Source organism: Carcharodon carcharias, chromosome 5 (assembly GCF_017639515.1).
Source record: "Carcharodon carcharias isolate sCarCar2 chromosome 5, sCarCar2.pri, whole genome shotgun sequence".
NCBI lineage: Eukaryota > Metazoa > Chordata > Chondrichthyes > Lamniformes > Lamnidae > Carcharodon > Carcharodon carcharias.
In genome coordinates, this window is record NC_054471.1 from 107,337,531 (window position 1) to 107,358,400 (window position 20,870).

General features: G+C 41.4%; 1 protein-coding gene across 4 annotated transcripts in view; it reads right to left on the bottom strand.

The window, feature by feature from the left end:
* Positions 1 to 3,682: 3,682 nt before the first annotated feature.
* Positions 3,683 to 20,870, bottom strand: part of fbxo16 (F-box protein 16) — a 71,635-nt gene continuing 54,447 nt past the window's right edge. For all 4 annotated transcript variants that reach the window (XM_041187305.1, XM_041187302.1, XM_041187304.1 and 1 more), the window contains 2 exons: positions 6,074 to 6,299; positions 3,683 to 4,463 (listed from right to left, as the gene is read on the bottom strand). In XM_041187305.1, coding sequence (XP_041043239.1) covers positions 4,396 to 4,463; positions 6,074 to 6,299 — 294 coding nt within the window. In that variant the 3' untranslated portion in view covers positions 3,683 to 4,395. The remainder of the gene's footprint in view (positions 4,464 to 6,073; positions 6,300 to 20,870) is intronic.

Below are 20,870 nucleotides of genomic sequence, written 5' to 3' on the forward strand. Positions count from 1 at the left end.
TATTTGAAGAGCAGGGGGAATTTATCCCTGGTGAGCATTTATTCCACAAACAGCATCACTTTTTTAAAAAAGGTAATTATCACATTGCTGTTTGTGGGACCTTGCAGTACACAAACTGGCTGATGCATCTTCCACATTATAACATTTCACTGGCTGTAAAGTGTCTTGTGGGGGAGGTCCTGTGGCACAGTGGGTAATGACCCTGCATCTGAACTAGAAGTTCCAGGTTTGAGCCCCACTCCAGGGCTTGATGACCACAGAAGGTGCATTTATAACATGGTCAAACTGTTTGATAATCAACCTGTAAATCCTTCCAAAATGCCTAAGGCAGGCAGTAAGAGCAGGAGGGTCTCCTGGTCAGCCATGTTTGTTATAGAGCGGCATCTCTGAAGCTATAGCCTCTGGTGACATGCTAACAACCTATTTCAGGAAAAACTAGCTAAAGAAACAGACATAAGCATATGCTCGATCTGCTTTATGCATCTTGTCACGACCCTCTGGGGATAGTGCACTGTAATATCAAGCCCCTGTTCTCTGATCCGTGACAAATGTGAAAAATTTGACCAAACCACCAGATTGCCTGAATTCTCCCTAACTGTTTAATTTAGGTTAATAGAATACAAGCACCAGGTTTGTAAACTTAATACGTAAATAACTGTTTATTGAACAAACTGTCTTTAACTAGTGGCAAAAGAAAGAAATATGAACTGCTAACTTCTAACATTATAACTTAAACTCTAACCCCTTCTTAAATCCCTACACACACACACAGACACACACACATACACATGACACATAAGACACATAAACATGTATTTTAAGGGTGGTATAAAACAGTTCAATAGCACAAATCCGGAGTACAAGATTCGATGGGGTGATTTTGATCAATGTCTTCTAAATTCCTTTCACTTCTTGTTGATGACACAAGGTGGTCTTCCAGCACTTTCTTCACTGGTTGAGCACTTGCCTTTCTAACTTGTCTCTAACAGTGACTTTCCTCTTTGCCTCTTGACAGGGTTTTCAGAGAGAAGGTTATAGAGACATGAGGAGAAAAGCCAGCCAGCTATTATTGTGGAACTAATGGAATCTTCCACCCACAGGAGAAAAAGGTTTTAGGTCTTGTTCCTTTCAGGCTAGGAGCTATTCAGCTGACTGCTCTCACACAAAAACCTGGTCAGGAGCCAATTAAAACGCTGTTTCCCAGCAGATCCCTTGGTCCAGGACTCCTTTCCAGCACCATCTTGTCTTTCATGGCACACTCTGTTCTATGCGACATCGTGTGTATCTCTCATCCTGTTCCAGTGGACATGTCCCTCAAACAGCAGCCATTGTAATTTCAATCCACAGTCCAATAGAAATAAAAATATATGTTCCTTACAGTCTCTAGATGCAAGAGAATGAAGAAGAAAGTGCCTTTGGACAGTCTGTGGTTGTGCAAGATGTTTTTCTTTCCCAGTCATTACACATGAACCAGAAACAGTTCTGAGATCGTTATTGTTTCAGCATAATCTGGCACTGGGTGAACCGCTCCTGCTTTTTAATATTATTTATTTGGGACTTGCTGTTTAGTGAAAGGTTTCATCTAGATTTCCTGTAAGCAATGACTGCCCACCTGTGCTTTCCTCATTTGCTCAACCTTCATGCATAGTGCAAATTCCTGTTTCTTTTATGGTGGGGTACAATTGGAACAAAGGCTCTACCTTTTTCCTTTTATTTTATAATCATGCAAAATCTCACAGCTCATAAGTTAATCTTTCAGTGGCCAGTGGCTCTTAATGGAAAAACTTTGCTCAGCAATTCAAAATGCTGGTACTGCATCCAAACTGCCTGTAGCTAAAGATCTCAGGTATGGCAATGATCAGTCAGAGCAATTGACTGGAGAATAACATTGCCAACAGCGTATGCTTCTCTGGATAAGCTAAATATAGAACAAATCTCAACAAACTATGGTTATAGTTGGAATATAACAAACAGGAATAATAATCTTAAGATTGTGAATTAAAATCCAATCAGGGGTTTGTATGCATTTGAATTCAATTTAAAAAAATAAAAAGTGATCATGAGGCTGTCAAATTGCCAGCTGGTTCACTCATGTCCTTTAGGGAAGGGAATCTGGCAGCCGTCCTTATCAGATCTGGCCTTTTTGTGACCCCATTCCAACAATGACATGGTTGGCTCTTAATTGCCTACTGGCCTAACAAAGACTTCAGTTGTGATAACTAGAAATGGACAATAAATGCCTGCCTTGCCAGTGATGCTTGTTACAATACTATAAGAATTTTCATATTAATGTGGGTTATTGTAAAGTAGGTTTATAGGGGTGAATATAGATTATTCTGTCCATGTGATTTAATTGAGTTGGAGTCAACTAGACTGCAGGCTTGAAGTTGTCAAAAGGAGTTAGGTGTAGAAGGGTACTTGAAATGCTAATGAGTAAACATGGATGAGGTTTTAGAATATAAGGTGTGAAGGAAATTTGCATTTTTAGAGAAGTGAAGGAAGTTTTTAGATTTCAAAGGGATGGTAGCATGTTTACAACTGGTAAGATAAAAAGGCCAAGCAGTGTGTTTGTTTCTCCCAAAAGGAAAGAGGTCATATTGGCAACATGGAAGATTTTTATATTATGGGAAAAGTAAATTTGCAAAGACATATGGAACAGTGGAATTTACTGATTAAAGAGAGAGAAACATATATAAAGGGGAATGAAAGATCATGTTGGGGGGCAATGTAAGATCTAACAAGAGTGTGTGAAACAGCTTTGAAGAAGCCTCCAGCCATTTTTGAATAAGTCTGCTGTGTCCGGTAACTAAAGTTGGAGAAAAGCTTTTGGAATTCCACTGTCGGGTGGGTGCTGTGGTAACTTGCTGGCTTTTAAAAAAAATCTATTTTGGACTGTTGCCTTAAAGGGTGTGTGTGGTTGGGAGTTAGGTTAATTAAGAATTTTTGGATTTTTTTCTAGTATTAAGTAACTATAATATTATGTATGTGCTTAAAATCTTTTCTTTTGTTAATACATATTTTAATTTAATTTTTAAATTTCTAAAGGTCTTAGTGGACTCATTACTTCTGAATTCAATGCACACATCTCATAATAAATACAAATTGCAAAACCTTTGTGATAGCGTGGCCAAGTTTCCCTCGTGGATTTGGTCTGCCTGGCACAATTTACCTACCATGTCTTAACAGCTCATATCCTAAGAATGAATTTTTAAAAAGTGATTTTCCTGGGGCTGGAGGTGGGAAAGATGGGGTTTGGGGTGGGGGGTTTCACCACAATTTTTTCTCCATCCCACAAGGAACTATTTCATGCTGGACATGATTTCATGGGCACCAGCTTCCCTTTAGTAACTTGCCTGAGTGAGCAGCAGCAACAAGCTATGCGACCAGATAGGGCATTATGACTGGGGCCAATTCATTAGCCATGTGCCCTCATTTTCCAGTTGGGCAGTGGGAGGGGGATGGGTGGGGAGGTGGTGATTTATGAAAATGATCAGAATTGAAAACCCTTGTTGAACACTTCCACTCCCATTTCAGAGATTATTGAGTCCAATTGTAGCTCCAGGGTAAGACCAGTCTGCTCAGAACTGATGAGAGATTGAACCAAAACTTCCCTACTTTTCTAGTTCTTCCAAGGGACAAGAGATTTACTATTTATTGTTCTAATCAATGAATCATTCAACAATCATGACTTAAACTATTTATTTGTGATTGTACATTAGGAAGTCTGGTCAACTAACTTTACAGCAATCATACTCCACTCTAGTCTGTTAATCATAATGTTACCACACTACAAATCAGAAGATGGAGCTAACACAGTTTTTTTTTAATCCAATACAATTATACCTTTTGGATGTTGTGCAAATGCATGATCTCTGTGGCTGGGAGGATGTAATTGTGAACCTAAGTTAAGGGATTCCAGACTTTAGCTTACTCTGCACAGAACCCACTACTAGCAGTTGCATTCAGCTTCCGATTTCCATCCCTGTTTGGGTAGGGGGGGGGGGGGTGGGGCGGGTGGTTAGCTTCTCTTTTTCTTTGTACTCTGTCCTAACACATCAGATGAGGTGCAAAACTCAATTTTGCACAGGGCAAGAGAAACAAACAATATTTCAATGTTTTGGGCTTTTAGCAGCAATGTTAATACGTTTTTAGTGATTTGAGACACGTTTTTGTTTCTTACTTTCACCAAAATGAAACCAGAAGGAACTATATTTATTTCACCCAATCACTCAAAGTGTCACACTTCATTTTATGATTAAAGGTGGTGTTTACACATCAATCCAGCCATTCCTTCAGTGTAGTCCCACTCCAGTTCCGCCACTCCTTGCTGTTCTGCACTAACTGGCTCAGCCCGTTGATGGGTTTACCGTCTCTGCTCCAGATAGCTTTGCCCTCTCATTCTTCATCAGACCCTCTCTCCGAAATGGGAACTTGCCATGGCTGACTCTCAAAGAGCGGGCATGCTGGAGGGGAGGTGGGAGCAGAGAACACAACAAGACAGTTATTTGGTTTTTTTTTGCAGGGTGCATTATTCTCCTCCTTTTCAACCCATAAAATGAGCAATTGCGGAACCCATCACCCTCCTGACAAGCACTGATCTCCCCATCAGTGGAGGCACATTTTTCCACTAAAGTTATCCCTCTTGCTTCATGGCCTTGAACTCAGGCAGAACTTAAATGCAAATGGCTTACATGTACCTACACAGTTTTATAGTGAACACATGCAACGATTGAGGGCGCAATTGCAATAGATTATGAATCAGTTCAGCACTTCCATTTAGCCCAAGGCAATGCATGATACACACATTTGTATAAATACTCTTTGCCTCTTGTGCCTTATTTAAACCATGTTTTCCCCCTACTTCCTTTATTTTTAAATGTATTTCCATCCATTGTTTTATCTCTACCTTTTAGCCTTTTTTGATTCCTTCACCCCACCCCACCCCCACTAGGGCTATCTGTACCTTGCTTGTCCTGCTTTCTACCCTTAATTAGCACATTCCTTAGATAATATCACCACCTTCAACATCTCTTTGTCCTTTTGTCTGTGACATCTTTTGGTTATCTCCACCTATCACTGGCCCTTTATCCAGTTCTACTTGTCCCACCGCACCACCCGCGCGCGCACCACCCCCCCCCCCCCCCGACCCCTTAAACCAGCTTATATTTCACCTCTCTTCTATTTTTACTTAGTTCTGTTGAAAGGTCATTCGGACTCAAAACGTTAACTGTGCTCCTCTCTGCTGATGCTGCCAGACCTGCTGAGTTTTTCCAGGTATTTTTGTTTTTGTTCATGGTTTGCATTAAACCTGTGCATGCCCATGCCACACTATTCATAATCTAATCTTCTCTGCAATATCCATTTCAACAGATTCTGCTGATTATAAATGCTTTAAAAAAGACCACAAATTATTATTTCAGCAATTTTCACACTGTCAACTACCATATAACAACCTGACACTATACTAAGCCTCCACATACAGTGCACTGACAGATATAGGATAGCAAATCCTTTCACTATAAAAGCAGCTAGTTTTTTTGCTGTAAGAACACACAGTAGATGGAATGTGCTTCTCTGCAAAGAAAGAGGAAACATTTGAAAAGTTAGAAGGTTATTGGTTCAAGCCCCACTTGAGAGACTTGAGCACAAAATTTAGGCCAACACTCCCTGTGCAGCACTGATGGGGTTCTGTACTCTGGGGGTGCTGTCTTTTGACACCTCATTAACTGAAGAAGAGCAAGGGTGTACTGCCTGGAGTCCTGGCCAATATTTATCCCTCAACAAACATTTTTAAAAACAGATTATCTGGCCATTTTTCTCATTGTTGTTTGTGGGATCTTACTGTGCACAATTTGGTTGCTGCATTTTCTATGGTAATAACTGTGACTTTGAAAGCACATCATTGGATGTGAAGCACTATGGGATATTATGAGGATGTGGAAGGTGCCTTTTAAATGCACAAGCTTTCTTTTGTTTCTATTTCTGCTGCCACTAAACTAGTTATGGCTTGCATAACCAGTGATGCTCATGCAAAACTGAAAGGATAATGCAGATGACTAGCATTGTTACTTACAAGGAGTGCTCCTCTGAGTCCTCAGGGAGGCTTTCTGCCCTCTCTCACTCATTGCTGGTATGGCAGGTCGAACCGGCGCTGGGTAAATTCCAGCATTCCAGTCAGAACTCCGAGTTAGTGCCTTGACTTCCTCCTTGGAAACAAAGTTGCCCACTGGATCTTGACATGCCCACACTGGGCGGACTTGGTGTTTCTGACTTAAGTTGAAGTCAAGAGACATGCACATCTGAGCACAAATCAAAGCCAAGAAACAATCAGAAGTGTTTGAAAATAGATACAGAGGATGGTTACAACAAACAAGACTCAAAAAAGGCAGGCTGCGTAGACATAATGCATCTTCAGCTCTTGATATGGTGGATAGAAAGGAGATAAAATGCCAAGTTGATCTGATCTGAGGCACCAGCACTGCACCCCTGGGTTAGGATTGGCAGAAAACATTTGCCCCTAAGTTAGATATAAAAGATTCCACGACATTTTTCAAGAAGGGCAGGATGGTTCTCCTCAGTGTCCTGGCCAATAATTAACCCTCAAACAACATCACTAAAACAGAGAATCTGGTCATTATCTCATGGGTGTTTGTGGACCTTGCTGTGTGCATATCAGCTGCTGTGTTTCCCTGCACTGCAACACTCTTCATTCTTATACTTCCTAAGTACTGCATCAGCTGTAAAGTGCTTTGGGATGTCCTGAAGTCATGAAAGGCACTATATAATTGGGGGTTCCGTCTCACACACTCTCACCATATCACTAACCAACCTCTCACGTTTAAATTATTTTTCTCCTTAGAAATGGATCTAACAGGCATCTAGGCAATAGTGGCCACTATATAATGTGCTTTAAGACGATTACAGAGAAGGACATAAGTATGATGAGAACCAAGTTAATAGATTGAAGAAAAGCTGATTTTGAGGGGCTGAGATTAGAACTTGAGAAAGTAAAACGGGCAAATATATTGGCAAACAATGATGCAGAACAACAATGGGAAACATTTAAAACTGTGTTCAACAGACTGCAGGAAAATATATATGCCAAGAGGAAAGAACAAACTAAACACTATTGGAACTCCATGGATGAGAAGGATATCAGGGAACAACTGAGGGTTAGGAAAGAGGGATACATTAAGTACACAGACAGCAGAGAGCACAGAATAAGAGAGAATACAAAGAGATTAGAAGGGAAGTCAAAAAACAATTAGGAAGGCAAAGAGGAACAATGAAATTAAATGATCAAGGAACATAAAACAAAAGAGTAGAATATTTCCCAGGCATTTCAATAAAAAAGGAAGGCTGTGATAGGAATAGGATCATTAAGACAGGATAATACCATAGGTAATGATAGGGTGATGGCAATAATATTAAATAATTATTTAGCTTCAGTATTTACCAGGGAGATAGAATAGGTAGACATGATGAGATGAGTAATGAGATAAGTGCATTTAAAATAAAAATGGGGATGTATTGAATAAATGAAACAAACTTGAAGAGGATAAAAACCCTGCTCCGGATTAATTGAATCCACATATTTTAAAATAATCTAGGAAAGAGATAGCAGAGGCATTACTATTCATATTTAATAATTTGTTAGAAAAATAGATATAGTGCCAGAGGGCTGGCAGATAGTTAATTACTATATGAAAAAAGGGGGACAGAACATGTCCAGGAATTATAAACCAATCAGCTTAACATCAGTGGTATGAAAAATAATGGAATTCTTACTAAAGCAAAGAGGAATATCTAGAAACGAGCAATATAATAATTGTTAGGAATCAGAGTTACCTTTAAGCAAGTTATATTTGTTTTGGTGAGTGTTAAGAATAAGCTATAGCTTTAAGTTTAAGTTTAACTTTAGGTTTAAGTTTAATATATTTTTTTAATTTGTGTGTTAGAAGGGTGAAGCCTGGATTTTTGGTTTCATTTTAGAGTGGAGTCAGCAAGTCTAAGCTCTGCTTGCGCACCTGCATTTTTAATGAGGTCTTTTGACCCTTGAAGTGGAAAGCTATGTTATCAAGGGGAGGTAGTGGTTTAGGGAAGCTAAAACAAGGTAGGAAAAACTGGGCTGTTGCATAGCAACAGCAGACCTACAGAGAAACAGCAAAGGAGTTTGAATTAAGTTGGTCTGTGTATACCAAAGGGTGAGGAAACTGGACAGGAGAGGGAACTACAGAGACTGGATATCCCAAAAGAATGAAGTCCCAGAAATCAGGGAACGGGGACAAAAGACAGTCCCAGGAAGACAGTTAAGTCAAAGAACAAGAACAGGAATAGGGAACACGTCCTGTTCAGTGGAAGTGAAAGTAATGAGCAGAGGAAAAGGCTCTGAATTAAAGAGAGAAAACTGCAGGAAGCAGACTCAAGGAAAAGTGGGCGTGTGAGAAGCCAGAAGATTCGCGGGGACAGCAGCCAAAGATTGGTGACTCCTTACTACAAGCCTGTGAAGCAGTGGTGTCCTGTTGGCACGGCTGAATATCTAAGAGAGAGTGTGTGGTAGGTGAAGCTTGAAAGCACATGGTTATCCTGGGGAAAAGAACATCAGGAGGAGAGGTTGAAACCCTGGAGGTGGATCCTTGTGGAAGATGACCAAGTGAAAACTTTGTTTGGAAGAAGATCCCAAAGCAAGTTCTTCCTGCATTGAGATTGGAAACCATCGGGAGGAAGGAGTTCCATGAAGCTGGTTGGCTCATGGCGTGACAAGCATCTGGGGGTAGTTGATGAGAAATCCATAGCATCTGCTTTGGGTGGCATCTGTTGCTTGATCTTGGAGTGTGGTGTGTCCGACCACAGGTCGGCTATTGGTTTACATGGGCTGTATATTTACTGTGAATGTTAGAGTATAAGATAGATTTTGTAACTTGTGTTATTTTTACGAATCTGTATATATCTGTAAAGGTATGGTTGTGGGTGAAGGAGTACTGTAATATAGTTAATCTTTTTCTTGTTTAATAAATGTTTTATTGTTTTGTTAAAAGTACATCAGCAGACTCTGGACTTTCTTCAGTAACCACCCTTCATGATTCTAAACAAAAAATAAAAGTTAGGGTCTATCAAGCCAGGTTCCACCCAGGGATCTGACTTGTCCAGTAGTAACATCAGCTGAGACCATAACATACTGAATCGTAAGCATGGATTTCAAAAGGGTAAATCTTGCTTCACCAAAATTACTGAAGTTTTTGAGGAAGTAAAAAAGTGAGTAGACAATGGCATTTCAGTAGATGTAATTTATCTGGATTTTGAATAGACTTTAGATAAGGTGTCCCATTATAGACTAATGAATAAGGTCAGAGAATGTGGAGTCAGGGGACAAGTGGCAGAATGGATTGCCAGTTGGCTTCAAAGCAGAAAGCAAAGAGTGAGAGTTATTCAGAGAAGCAGAAGGTGGGAAATGGAGTTCCACATGGGTCAGTGCTGGGATCACTGCTGTTCAGAATTTACATTAACGATTAGGACTTTGGAATCAAAAACAAATTTTTTAATTCATGGATGACACCAAATTGGGGGGAAAGTCAATACTGATGAGGATGGCAGTAAATTAAAGGAGGACATTAATAAACTTGCAGAATGGACATATGAAGTTCAACACAGATAAATGAGGTAGGAAGAATAGGGAGGTGACTCATTGCTTGGAAGGTGCAAGTCTGGAGGAAAGGAACAAAGGAACCCAGAGCACAAATAATCAATCACTAAAAGTAGCACCACAAGTTAGCAAGGCCATAAAAAAAAAGCAAACCAAGCACAAGGTTTTATTTCCAGGGGGACAAAACTGAAAAATAGAGAAGTTACGCTAAACCTGTATCAAACCTTGATTAGATCACACTTGGCGTACTGCACACAGTTCTGGTTGTCATATTGTCAATGCCCTTGTTATAAGGATATTGAGTCACTAGGGAGGGAGCAGACAAGATTTACAAGGATGATATCATAAATGTGTGGTTATACATATCAGGAAAGGATTGACAGGCCCTTCTCTCTTTTAAAAAAGAAGGCTCAGATGTGACCTACTAGAGGTCTGTAAAATTATGAAAGATTTTGATAGAGGGGATACAATGAGAATGTTTCCTCTTGTGGGGAAGAGTGTAACTAGAAGCCAGCAGTATAAAATAGTCACCAAGAAATCCTATAGGGAATTCAGAAGAAACTTCTTCACCCAAAGAGTGGTAAGAAGAACACAGGGAGTGGTTGAAGCAAATAGTATAGATGTATTGCTGAAAAAAGTGACCTGTCAAAACTTTTTGTCTTGCACTCATCAGGTCACTTTGCAAGAACACCAATATAAGGAGAAATATACTGTATGAAAAGAGAGTGATGATTTGTTGTCAAGTGGACTCTGATTGGTAGAGGTGTTGCCAAGGAGAATGCACCACTGATGATGACTGACAGTTAACTATCAAGTGTTTGAAATTTAAACCAGGCAGCTTGATCCTGACTGGACAATCTTAAATTGATTGTCAGCACAATGCTTAGCACACTGCGGATTAATTAGCAAATGTTGTCCAATCGCAGAATCACATCTAATGTTGGAAACTGTGTTTTGAGTTTTGCAAGCATGGGCTGGTTGGGTACAGTCTGTACCTTGGCCGTGAGGGATGTGCTGTTTGATACGATCCGCCACTCTTTGGGATGTATGGCCTACATACCTAGCATCACACTGGCACTGAAATGCATTACATTACTCATTTGTGTGATAGACAGAATGCCTTTTTGGCTTGATGGTAGCATCCTGTTAGTGGCATATACCACTTGTGTTGCTACTCAATAGTAGCAGTATGAAACAGCTAGTTTCACCTGTTGCTCAAAATTTTGAGATACCTTGCCCTTCCAGGGTAATCTGAGGTAGGCTGGGCACTTTTCAAGGACGAAAGTGACAGCCTTAGGACCGTTCATGAGTTTGCACTATATACAGCGCAAAATGAACTGATTATCCCGCAGGATGCCTTTGGTGCACCCTAATTCAGCATCAAGCTTGCATGGTGAGCAAATGGCTCAGGCCCTATTTACAAGGTTGGTGATAAGACTAATCTACAGCATATGGTAGCGAACCCTCTGGAAGATTTCTCAACTAGTATATCAAGGAAGGGGAGTTCACAACAGGCAAAGTACTGACCGTACCCAACCAGCCTGTGCTTGCAAAACTTAAAACACAGTGTCCAAAGTTAGATGCCATTCTGTGATTGGACAACATTTGCTAAATAACCCTCAGTGTGCTAAGACTTACGCTGAGAACCAATTTAAGATTGTCAGTTGGACTCGCAGTGTTGCGCATTTGCATGTACTGGAAGCTATATATATATTAATACACAGGGCCTTGTTCTTTGCAGACAGGAAGAACATGTATACACATTGCGCCTGTTTCAGCTAAACAAAATAAGTGACAGCCATTCGCTGATTCATTCCTCAAGGCAATGCTTTGACCAATCAGGGTCAAGCTGCCTGGTTTAAATTTCAAACACTTGGTAGTTAACCATCAGTCACCATCACTGGTGTATTCCCCATGGCAACGCCTCCAACAATCAGCACTCTCTTCTCATACAATATAAATTGTTGTTCTTCTTTTACATTGGTAATCTTGTGAAGTGTCCTGATGAGTGCAAGACAAAAAACTTCAACATGCCTCTTTTATTCAACAAGACTCAAGTTCTGTACTACCAAATGACTATTAGTACAGGTGTATTTAAAAGAAAACTAGACAAGCATATGAGGGAGAAGGGAAGAGAAGAAGATGGTTACAATGGTAGATTTAGATGAGTAAAGATGGGAGGAGGCTCAAGTGGAGAATAAACACCAGCAAGGACTGGTTGTCCCGAATGGCCTGTTTCTGTGCCATATATCCTATATAATTTTATGTAATTGCTACTTGAAATCATCTGCTCCACTAAAGCCTTTCGTAAAAGATGAAAGACTTATAGGATATGAAAAACACCAGAGTACTGGTTTTTCTGGCAATTTCTTCTCCAGGTCTATTATCTTTGTCAAAAAATGTTCTGCTCAGCTTCATTACCTTCTTATGTAATCTATTTTAATTTTAACTTGTGCATCCTTGTATTTCAGTCCTTCACTGTCGTGAACTACTTGTCTTTAACAAAATAAAATCAAACTGTTATTCTTACTATTACAGGGGTATAATAAAGGGGAACTGTCACTAGGTGGCTTAGAAGCTCCAATTCTGGCTAGTTTAAGAGCTGACAGAGCAAATGGTGTTAATATTCACGAGTATTAAGCATCTCCACAACATCCTAGCATGGCAATTGGCCTACAGAAGTAGGCAGAATACTTTCACACCGCCCATCTAGACCCGGCCTGTTGGATCTGGCACTGTGTTCACATTGGGAGTAGCACAGATCAGGTTTCAGGGCTGTTCCCTGCTATATCCTCTTCCTTGATCCTTGTGAATATATGCTTGCTCCAGGTTCTGGGATGTCTTCCAATGAGCTTCACTCATTTTTAAGGACTGGTAATGAGTATTGCTGAAAAAAAAAAGGCATTTTTTGTCAAAGCTTTTTGTCTTGCATTCAGCAGGACAATTTGCAAGAAATTACCAATATCAGGGGGTGCAAGATGAAAAGCTTCGACAAAAAATGTCTCTATTTTCAGCAACACTCAAGTTCTGTACTACCAAACAACAACTTGTAATGGAGTAGGTGAACAGACACTGCTTGCTGGTTTTGCTAAAAAATGCAATGCCTAGAGATGACAATATTAGTGGCAGAGGATTGTCCCTCTGGTACCAACATTCCCATGTGTGCTGCAAAATTTTGCATGACCAAGAAAAATGCTTTCAAATCACTGCTTTAGAAACTGTCTTCTAGGAATTTGCTTCTTTGATAACCATTGGAATGCTGGCCTTTTTCTCAAGGGGGCTGGAATACAAAGTAGAGGAAATGCTCGGGCCACTTACAGCGAGAGAATGTGAGAGAAACAGCATGGTCATTTAGAGAGAGCAAGTGCAAGAGAAACAGCGGGGCCATTTACAGGGTGAGAGTGTGAGAGAAACAGCATGGTCATTTAAAGTGAGCGAGTGCAAGAGAAACAGCAGGGCCATTTACAGCGAGACAGTGTGAGAGAAACAGCATGGTAATTTAGTGAGAGCAAGTGCAAGAGAAACAGCGGGGCCATTTACAGTGAGAGACCATGAGAGAAACAGCGTGGTCATTTAGAGGGAGCGAGTGCGAGAGAAACAACAGGGCCATTTACAGGGTGAGAGTGTGATGAAAACAGAGGGGCCGTTTACAGCAAGAGAGTGTGAAAGAAACAGTGGGGCCATTTACAGCGAGAGAGTATGAGAGAAACAGCGTGGTCATTTACAGCGAGAGAGTGTGAGAGAAACAGCGGGGCCATTTACAGCAAGAGAGTGTGAGAGGAGCAGAGCCTTTAACAGTGAGAGAGAGTGTGGGACCATTAAAGAACGTGAGAGGGAAAAGAGTGCAGAAAGCAGCTGATTGGTGAGCAGGATTGGTGAGTATTTCTAGACTTTAAAGTAAAATAAGGTCTTTAGTTTGTGTTTGCATCTCCAGTGTTTTTTGTCTCTTTCCTTAAAGATAGCTTGTTGAATATAAGATTGATACCGTGTGTAATAGTGGTAGGGGACAGTATACTTAGGGGGATAGACACTGTTCTCTGCAGCCGTTAGCATGAGTTCCAAAGGCTGTGTTGCCTGCCCGGTGCCAGGGTTAAGGATATCTCCTCAGAGCTGGAGAGGAACTTGGAGTGGAAGGGAAGGGATCCAGTTGTCGTCCTCCATGTTGGTACAAACGACATTGATAGGATTAGAAAGGGGTTTCTGCTGAAAGAATTTGAACAGTTATGAGCTAAATTAAAAAGCAGAACCTCCAAGGTAATAGTCTCGGGATTGCTACCTGAGCCATGGGCAAACTAGCGCAGGGGAAATAAAGTCAAGGGGTTAAGTGCATAGCTTGAAGGTTGTTGTGGGAGGAATGAGTTTCAGTTCATGGGGCACTGGCACCAGTACTAGGGTAGAAGGGAGCTGTTCCAGAGGGACGGGCTTCACTTGAACTGTGCTGGGACCAGTGCCCTGGAGAACCGAATAACTAGGGCTGCAGAGAGGGCTTTAAACTAAAAAGGAGGGAGGGTTCTGGAGAGGGGATACATAGGCTTACAAAGCAAAAGGACATGGCAGCCTTGCAGGGCAGCTATTTAGGTAATGATATCCAGAGTGTCACAGGAAGGGATAGAGTGTACAAACATACAAAAATTGCAGCAAATAGGGGAAAAATGGTAAAAAGGCAAAATTAATGGATCTTTACTTAAATGCACATAGTATTTGGAACAAAATAAATGAATTAACAGCACAAATAGAGGTTAATGGGTATGATCTTATAGTCATTACGGAGATGTGGTTACAAAGAAATCAAAGCTGGGCACTAAATATTCAGGGGTTTGTGACTTTTCGAAAGGACAGGCAGGAAGGAAAGGGTGGTGGGATAGCTTTGTTAGTACGAGATAGAATAAGTATGATAGCATGAAAGGATCTTGCATTGGAAGATGTAGAATCCAAACGGGTGGAGGTAAGAAATAACAAGGGGAAGAAGACACTGGTGGGATAATTTCACCACAAATTCACCACTTGGAAATTCTCTGCCTCAGAAGGTGGTAGAGATGGCTTCATTGAATATTTTTAAATCAGAGGTACATAGATTCTTGTTAGGCAAGGGAATCAAAGGTAATTGGGGTTAGATGGGAAAGTGGAAATCAAAATACAATGAGATCAGCCATGATCTTATTGAATGGCGGAGCAGGCTCGAGAGGCCGAATGGTCTACTCCTGTTCCTATTTCTTGTTCTTATGAGTAGTGTATACCACCCCCCCCACCACCGCCGTTGGGGGGATTGTGCAGGGATGGATGGGAGCAAGCGCAAACCCAATTGGCGCCTCCAATCGGATGCGTACCGCCATTTTAGCGCCAATTAAGGCCCGCCCAGCGTGACACTCGCCAGGAAGCGCTAAGCACTCCCTGTGCAGGTGGGGGAGGGGGGGTGTTCCCTGAGTTGGGAGTGTGAGCATGTGGGCGAATGAGCGCAGAAATCTCCTTGAGGCACAGAGGTGCCACAGGGACATTTGTTTAAGTTTAAAATTTCTAAATAAAGTATTTGAAAACTTTTAAAACACGTCCCCTCATGTGACAGTGTCACATGAGCTGGGACATATCAATGATATTTAAAAAACATTTTTATTGAAATTTTAAACATTTCATGAAACCTCATCCCACCTGCCGATGAGATTCCATGAAAAATATGAAGGCCACCTGGGCTCTTCGTCTGCCCGCCAACCTTAAGGTTGGATGGGCAGCTCATTTAATTGTTTAAATTAGTTTTTAACAGGCCTTAATAGGCCTTTGACATTTTGGTGGGCATGTAGCCGAGTCGGCTGCGCGCCCACCAACCTGAAGATCTAAATAACGCGCAGTGACATCGGGACACCTGCCTGACATCACCGTGCATCATTTTACGTGTCGGTGAGCAGCCCCCACCCCGACTCGCCAACCGGAGAATTCAGACCTTAAAAACCAACAATCGATGACCAAAAAAATAATAAAGAGGGAGAAAATAAACTTTGAGGGTAAACTAGCACTTAATATAAAAACGGACAGTAAGAGGCTTCTTTAAATACATAAAAAGGAAGAGAGAGGCCAAAGTGAACATAGGCCCCTTAGAGAATGAAGCTGGGGAAATAATGGGGAACCAGGAAGTGGCAGAGGAGTTGAATAAATACTTTGCATCAGTCAGAAAACACAAATAACATTCCAAAAATACTAAATAATCAAAGGGCAAAAGAGGGGGGGGAAATAAATACAATAACTATCGCTAGAGAAAAGTTACTAAGGAAACTAATAGGGCTAAAGGCCGATAGGTCCTCTGGTCCTGATGGGTTGCATCCTAGGATATTAAAGGAAGTAGCTACAGAGATAGTGGATGCAAGAATCCTTAGATTCTGGAAAAGTCCCAGAGGATTGGAGAATGGCCAATGTAACACCCTTATTCAAAAAGAGAGGGAGACAAAAAACAGGTAACTATAGGCCAGTTAGCTTAACATCTATCACTGGGAAAATATTGGAGTCTATTAGAAATGGTGTAATAGCAGAGCATTTAGAAATGCATAATATAATCAAGCAGAGTCAGCAGGGCTTCATGAAGAGGAAATCATGCCTGACAAATTTATTAGAACTCTTTGAGGAGGTAACAAGCAGGATAGATAAAGGGGAACCAGTAGACATAATATATTTTGATTTCCAAAAGGCGTTCAATAAGGTTCCACACATAAGGCTACTTAATAAGATAAGAGCCCATGGTGTTGGGGGTAGTATATTAGTATGGATAGAGAATTGGCTAATTAATAGCAGACAGAGAGTTGGAATAAGGGGGGCATTTTCGGGATGGCAACCTGTAACTAGTGGAGTGCCAGTGGGATCAGTGCTGAGGCCTCAATTATTTACAATATATATTAATGACTTAGATGAGGGAAGTGAATGTTCTATCACCAAGTTTGCAGATGACACAAAAATAGGTGGGAAGGCAAATGGTGAGGATGACACAAGGAATGTACAGAGGGATATAGACAGGTTAAGTGAGAGAGCAAAAACTTGCAAGATGGAATAAAATGTGGGAAAATGTGAGATTATGCACTTTGGCAGGAAGAATAGAGGAGCTGAATATCATTTAAATGGAGAAAGACTGCAAAAGGCTGTGGCACAGAGAGATTTGGGAGTTCTTATGCATGAATCTCAGAAAGCTAACATACAAGTTCAACAGGTAACAAGGAAGGCAAATGGAATGTTGGCCTTTATTTCAAATGGAATGGAGTACAAAAATAGGGAAATCTTGCTAGAGCTATACAAGGCACTAGTTAGACCACACCAAGAATACTGTGAACAATTTTGGTCCCCTTATCTAAGGAAGATATACTGGCATTGGAGGCAGTCCAGAGAAGGTTCACTAGGGGCAGAATCTTCGGCTCGGTGAGTGGGGCGGGGCGGGGCATGCCCGCCAAGGTGTAAAATGACATGTGGTGATGTCGAGCGTGCGTCCTGATGTCACCACGCATCATTCAGATTTTCAGTCGGCGGGCACACACTTGAATTGGCTGTGCGCCCGCTGAACTAGCAAAGGTCTATTAAGGCCAGTTAACTATCAATTGAAACAATTAACTGAGCTGCCCGTCCAACCTTAAGGTTGGCGGGCAGGTGAAGAGCCCAGGTGACCCTTACGTTTATCATGAAACCTCATCCACGGGCGGGATGAGGTTTCATAAAGGTTTTTAAAGTCTTGTAAAATTTTTTAATTAAATTAATAGACATGTCACAGCTCATGTGACAGTTTCACATGAGGGGACATGGCTTAAATTGTTTTTTTCCCTTTATTAAATTTTTTTGGACTTAAACTAATCTCCCTGAAGCAGCTTTGTGCCTCAGGGAGATTTCTGCGCTCATTCGTGCGCATGCTTTTGTGTGTGTCATGCTGGGTGGGCCTTGATTGGCTCACCCACATAAAATGGTGGCGATCGGCCCGCTCCCGCCCAACATCCACCCCCACCCCCCGACAGGGAGAAAATTCTCCCCTAGGTTTATCCTGGGGATGAAGGAATTTTCTTATGAGGAGAGGTTGAGTAGGTTGGGCCTGTACTCACTGGAATTTAGAAGAATGAGAGGCAACCTTATTGAAACATATAAGATTCTTAGGGGGCTTGACAGGGTAGATGCTGAGAGGTTGTTTCCCCTTGTGGGAGAGTCCAGGACCAGAGGGCATAATCTCAGAGTAAGGGGCTGCCCATTTAAAACAGAGATAAGGAGGAATTTCTTCTCTCAGAGGGTAGGCACTCTGTAAAATTCTTTACTGCAAAGGGCTGTAGAGGCTGAGTTGTTAAGTATATTCAAGGCTGAGATAGACAGATTTTTAATCAGTAAGGGAATCAAGGATTATGGGGAAAGTGGAGTTGAGGATTGTCAGATCAGCCATGATCTCAATGAATCATGGAGCAGACTCGATGGGCTGAATGGCTCACTTCTGCTCCTATGTCTTATGGTCTTTTAGTTGTACAGAGCGCTTATCTGGAGCACTGTGTTCAGTTCTGGGCACTGTACCTCAGGATGAGAATAACGGCCTTGGAGGGGTGCTGCATAGGTTTAGCTGAATGATACCAGGGCCAGAAGAGTTACATTTTGAGGACTGATTGCATGAGCTTAGGTTGTATTCACTTGATTTAGATAATTGTAGGTTGACCTGGTTGAAGTGTTTAAAATGATAAATGGATTTATAGCGTGGATAGAGAGAAACTATTTCCTCTGATAGAGGAATCCAGAACAAGGAGGCACAATCGTAAACTTAGAGCTAGGCATTTGGAAATCAGAAAGCATTTCTACCGAACAAAGGATAATTGGAAATCTGAAACTGTCTCCCCCAAAAGGCTGTGGATGCTGGCCATCATTTTCAAGACTACGATTAATAAATTTTTGTTGAACTAAGGTATCAAGGGGTAAGGAGCAAAACTGGATAAATGGACTTGAGGTACAGATCAGTCATGATCAAATTGAATGGGAAATCATCATCAAGAGGTTGAATGACCTACTTTTGCTTCTATGATGACTATTCCCTGCACTTGTGCAAACTGCAATACTAGGAAGCATTATTGCCCCAAGCCCACTCCTACTCTGCTTCTGCCCACTACAATTTTGATTGAAGCCTTTGGACAGGCAGCCAAAACTCTCATCAGAAACAGACAAGAGTTACACTCTACAAAGGGAATCAGGTGCAGTTTTCAAGATCCAGTGGGTGGAACTACTAGTGCCCACTCCAAAATTGTGCAAAATATCGACCCTCTGATACCTGAACCTCCAATCCACTGGCTTGGCTCCTCTGAGAAACCACCAAATTTCCCACTTCCTCTAATTAGAATCTGGGGCAGCTCCTTGAGAATATGGTAATGGGGTTGACCACTCTGCCCTCCTCTCACCCACATCAAAATCATGCTCCCCACTACCACACACCCCGGTATTTGGTTAAAAATTACAGTAAGTTGTACTTTGAAATTGTCCATAAGACCATTAGACCATAAGACATAGAAGCAGAAATTAGGCCATTCGGCCCATCGAGTCTGCTCTGCCATTCAATTATGGCTGATAAGTTTCTCAACCCCATTCTCCTGCCTTCTCCCCGTAACCTTTGATCCCCTTACTAATCAAGAACCTATCTATCTTGGTCTTAAATACACTCAATGACCCGGCCTCCACAGCCTTCTGTGGCAATGAATTCCATAGATTCACCACTCTCCACTGGATGAAGTTTAAGATATCCAAATTAAAAATAAGACAGAAAAACAATAATGTGAAAATCTTTACTTAATGAGAAGTGTTTATTAGCTGAGGGAGAACTGCAATAAGTACGAGAGTAACAGCAGAATTAACTCTTACCACATCTGATTGTTGTGGAGCAACAACAATCAACAAAGGAAACAGATTGGTCCGCGATATTGTCAGAGCAGAGTACAAATCCGAGGCTGACATACAGAAACTATATGGTGCTTTAGTGCTGCAGTTTGACCAGCTCTTGTTACCGAAATGATGGGGAAAATGATGGACGCTGGAACCCTTGCAGAGAAGATTCCTAGGCTGATTCCTGCTGCCAGAATGATGAGGAAAGGATAAAAGGAATCGGACAGCTTCTGCTTGAAAGCAGCGGGATGGTAACATAGTGATAGTGTAACCGGACTTGTAATTCAGAGGCCTGGATTAATACTCTGGAAATGTGAGTTCAAATTCTACCATGGCAGCTGGTAATTAACTAATAAAATTAACTAATAAACTAATAATTAACTAATAAAACTGGAATAAAAATGATAGTCTCATTAATAATGATCATGAAACTACTGGATTCTCATTTAAAAAACCCATCTGGTTCACTAATGTTCTCCAGGGAAGGAAATCTGCTAACCTTACCTGGTCTGACCTACCCATGACTCCGGATCCAGAGCAAGGGTAGTTGACTCTTAACTGGCTTGCTCCGCCATTTCAAAGGGCACTCAGTTGTATCAAACTGCAGCAGATAAAGGTACTGTAGTTCACCTACACCACATGAACGGCAACAATTCAAGAAGGCAGCTCACCACCACCTTCTCAAGGACAATTAGGGATAGGCAACAAATGTTGGCCTTGCAGGCAATGCTCACATCCCGAGAGCGAATATTAAAAAAAAAGAATGAGGGAGGCTGGTACAGGCACATAAGATACTGAGTAGATTAGAAAAAATGTATCAAATTAAACTGTGACTACAGGACAGGAACACAAGTAAAGGGCACTAACTGGGATGGTTTTCTAGCTACAGTCATGGGTACAAACACTAGAATCAATCAAGAAGCAGTTGGATGATGTGATGGTAGAATTGTAGGTCTATATGGAAGGATGAATTCAATGGACTGAATGGTCACTCTCACCTGTACTGTACTGGCGATCTTTATTTCCTTTCTTTGCTCAGGCAGCACCAGTGGAACTTTAAAGCACTGAGTCTCAACAAACCACAGTTAAAAGGGGAACTGGCGTTTTCATTTTGGTCATAACTTCAATATTCTTTCCTCACCTTGGAGATTACCTCTGGGGAACTAGCACCTGAGACCTCTTTGGGTCATGACACAGGGAAGTTATTCTTGCCTGAAGGGCTGCCTCCTAATAAACTGTGAAGGCCCTTTACTCAGTTTTGAGCAGGCAACATTTGGAATTGCAAGCTGTTTGGTAGACAATGCATATGTTAGTTGAGGAAGGACTCAGGGCAATCAGCGCAGCTCTGAAAATTGTGTCCCACTGC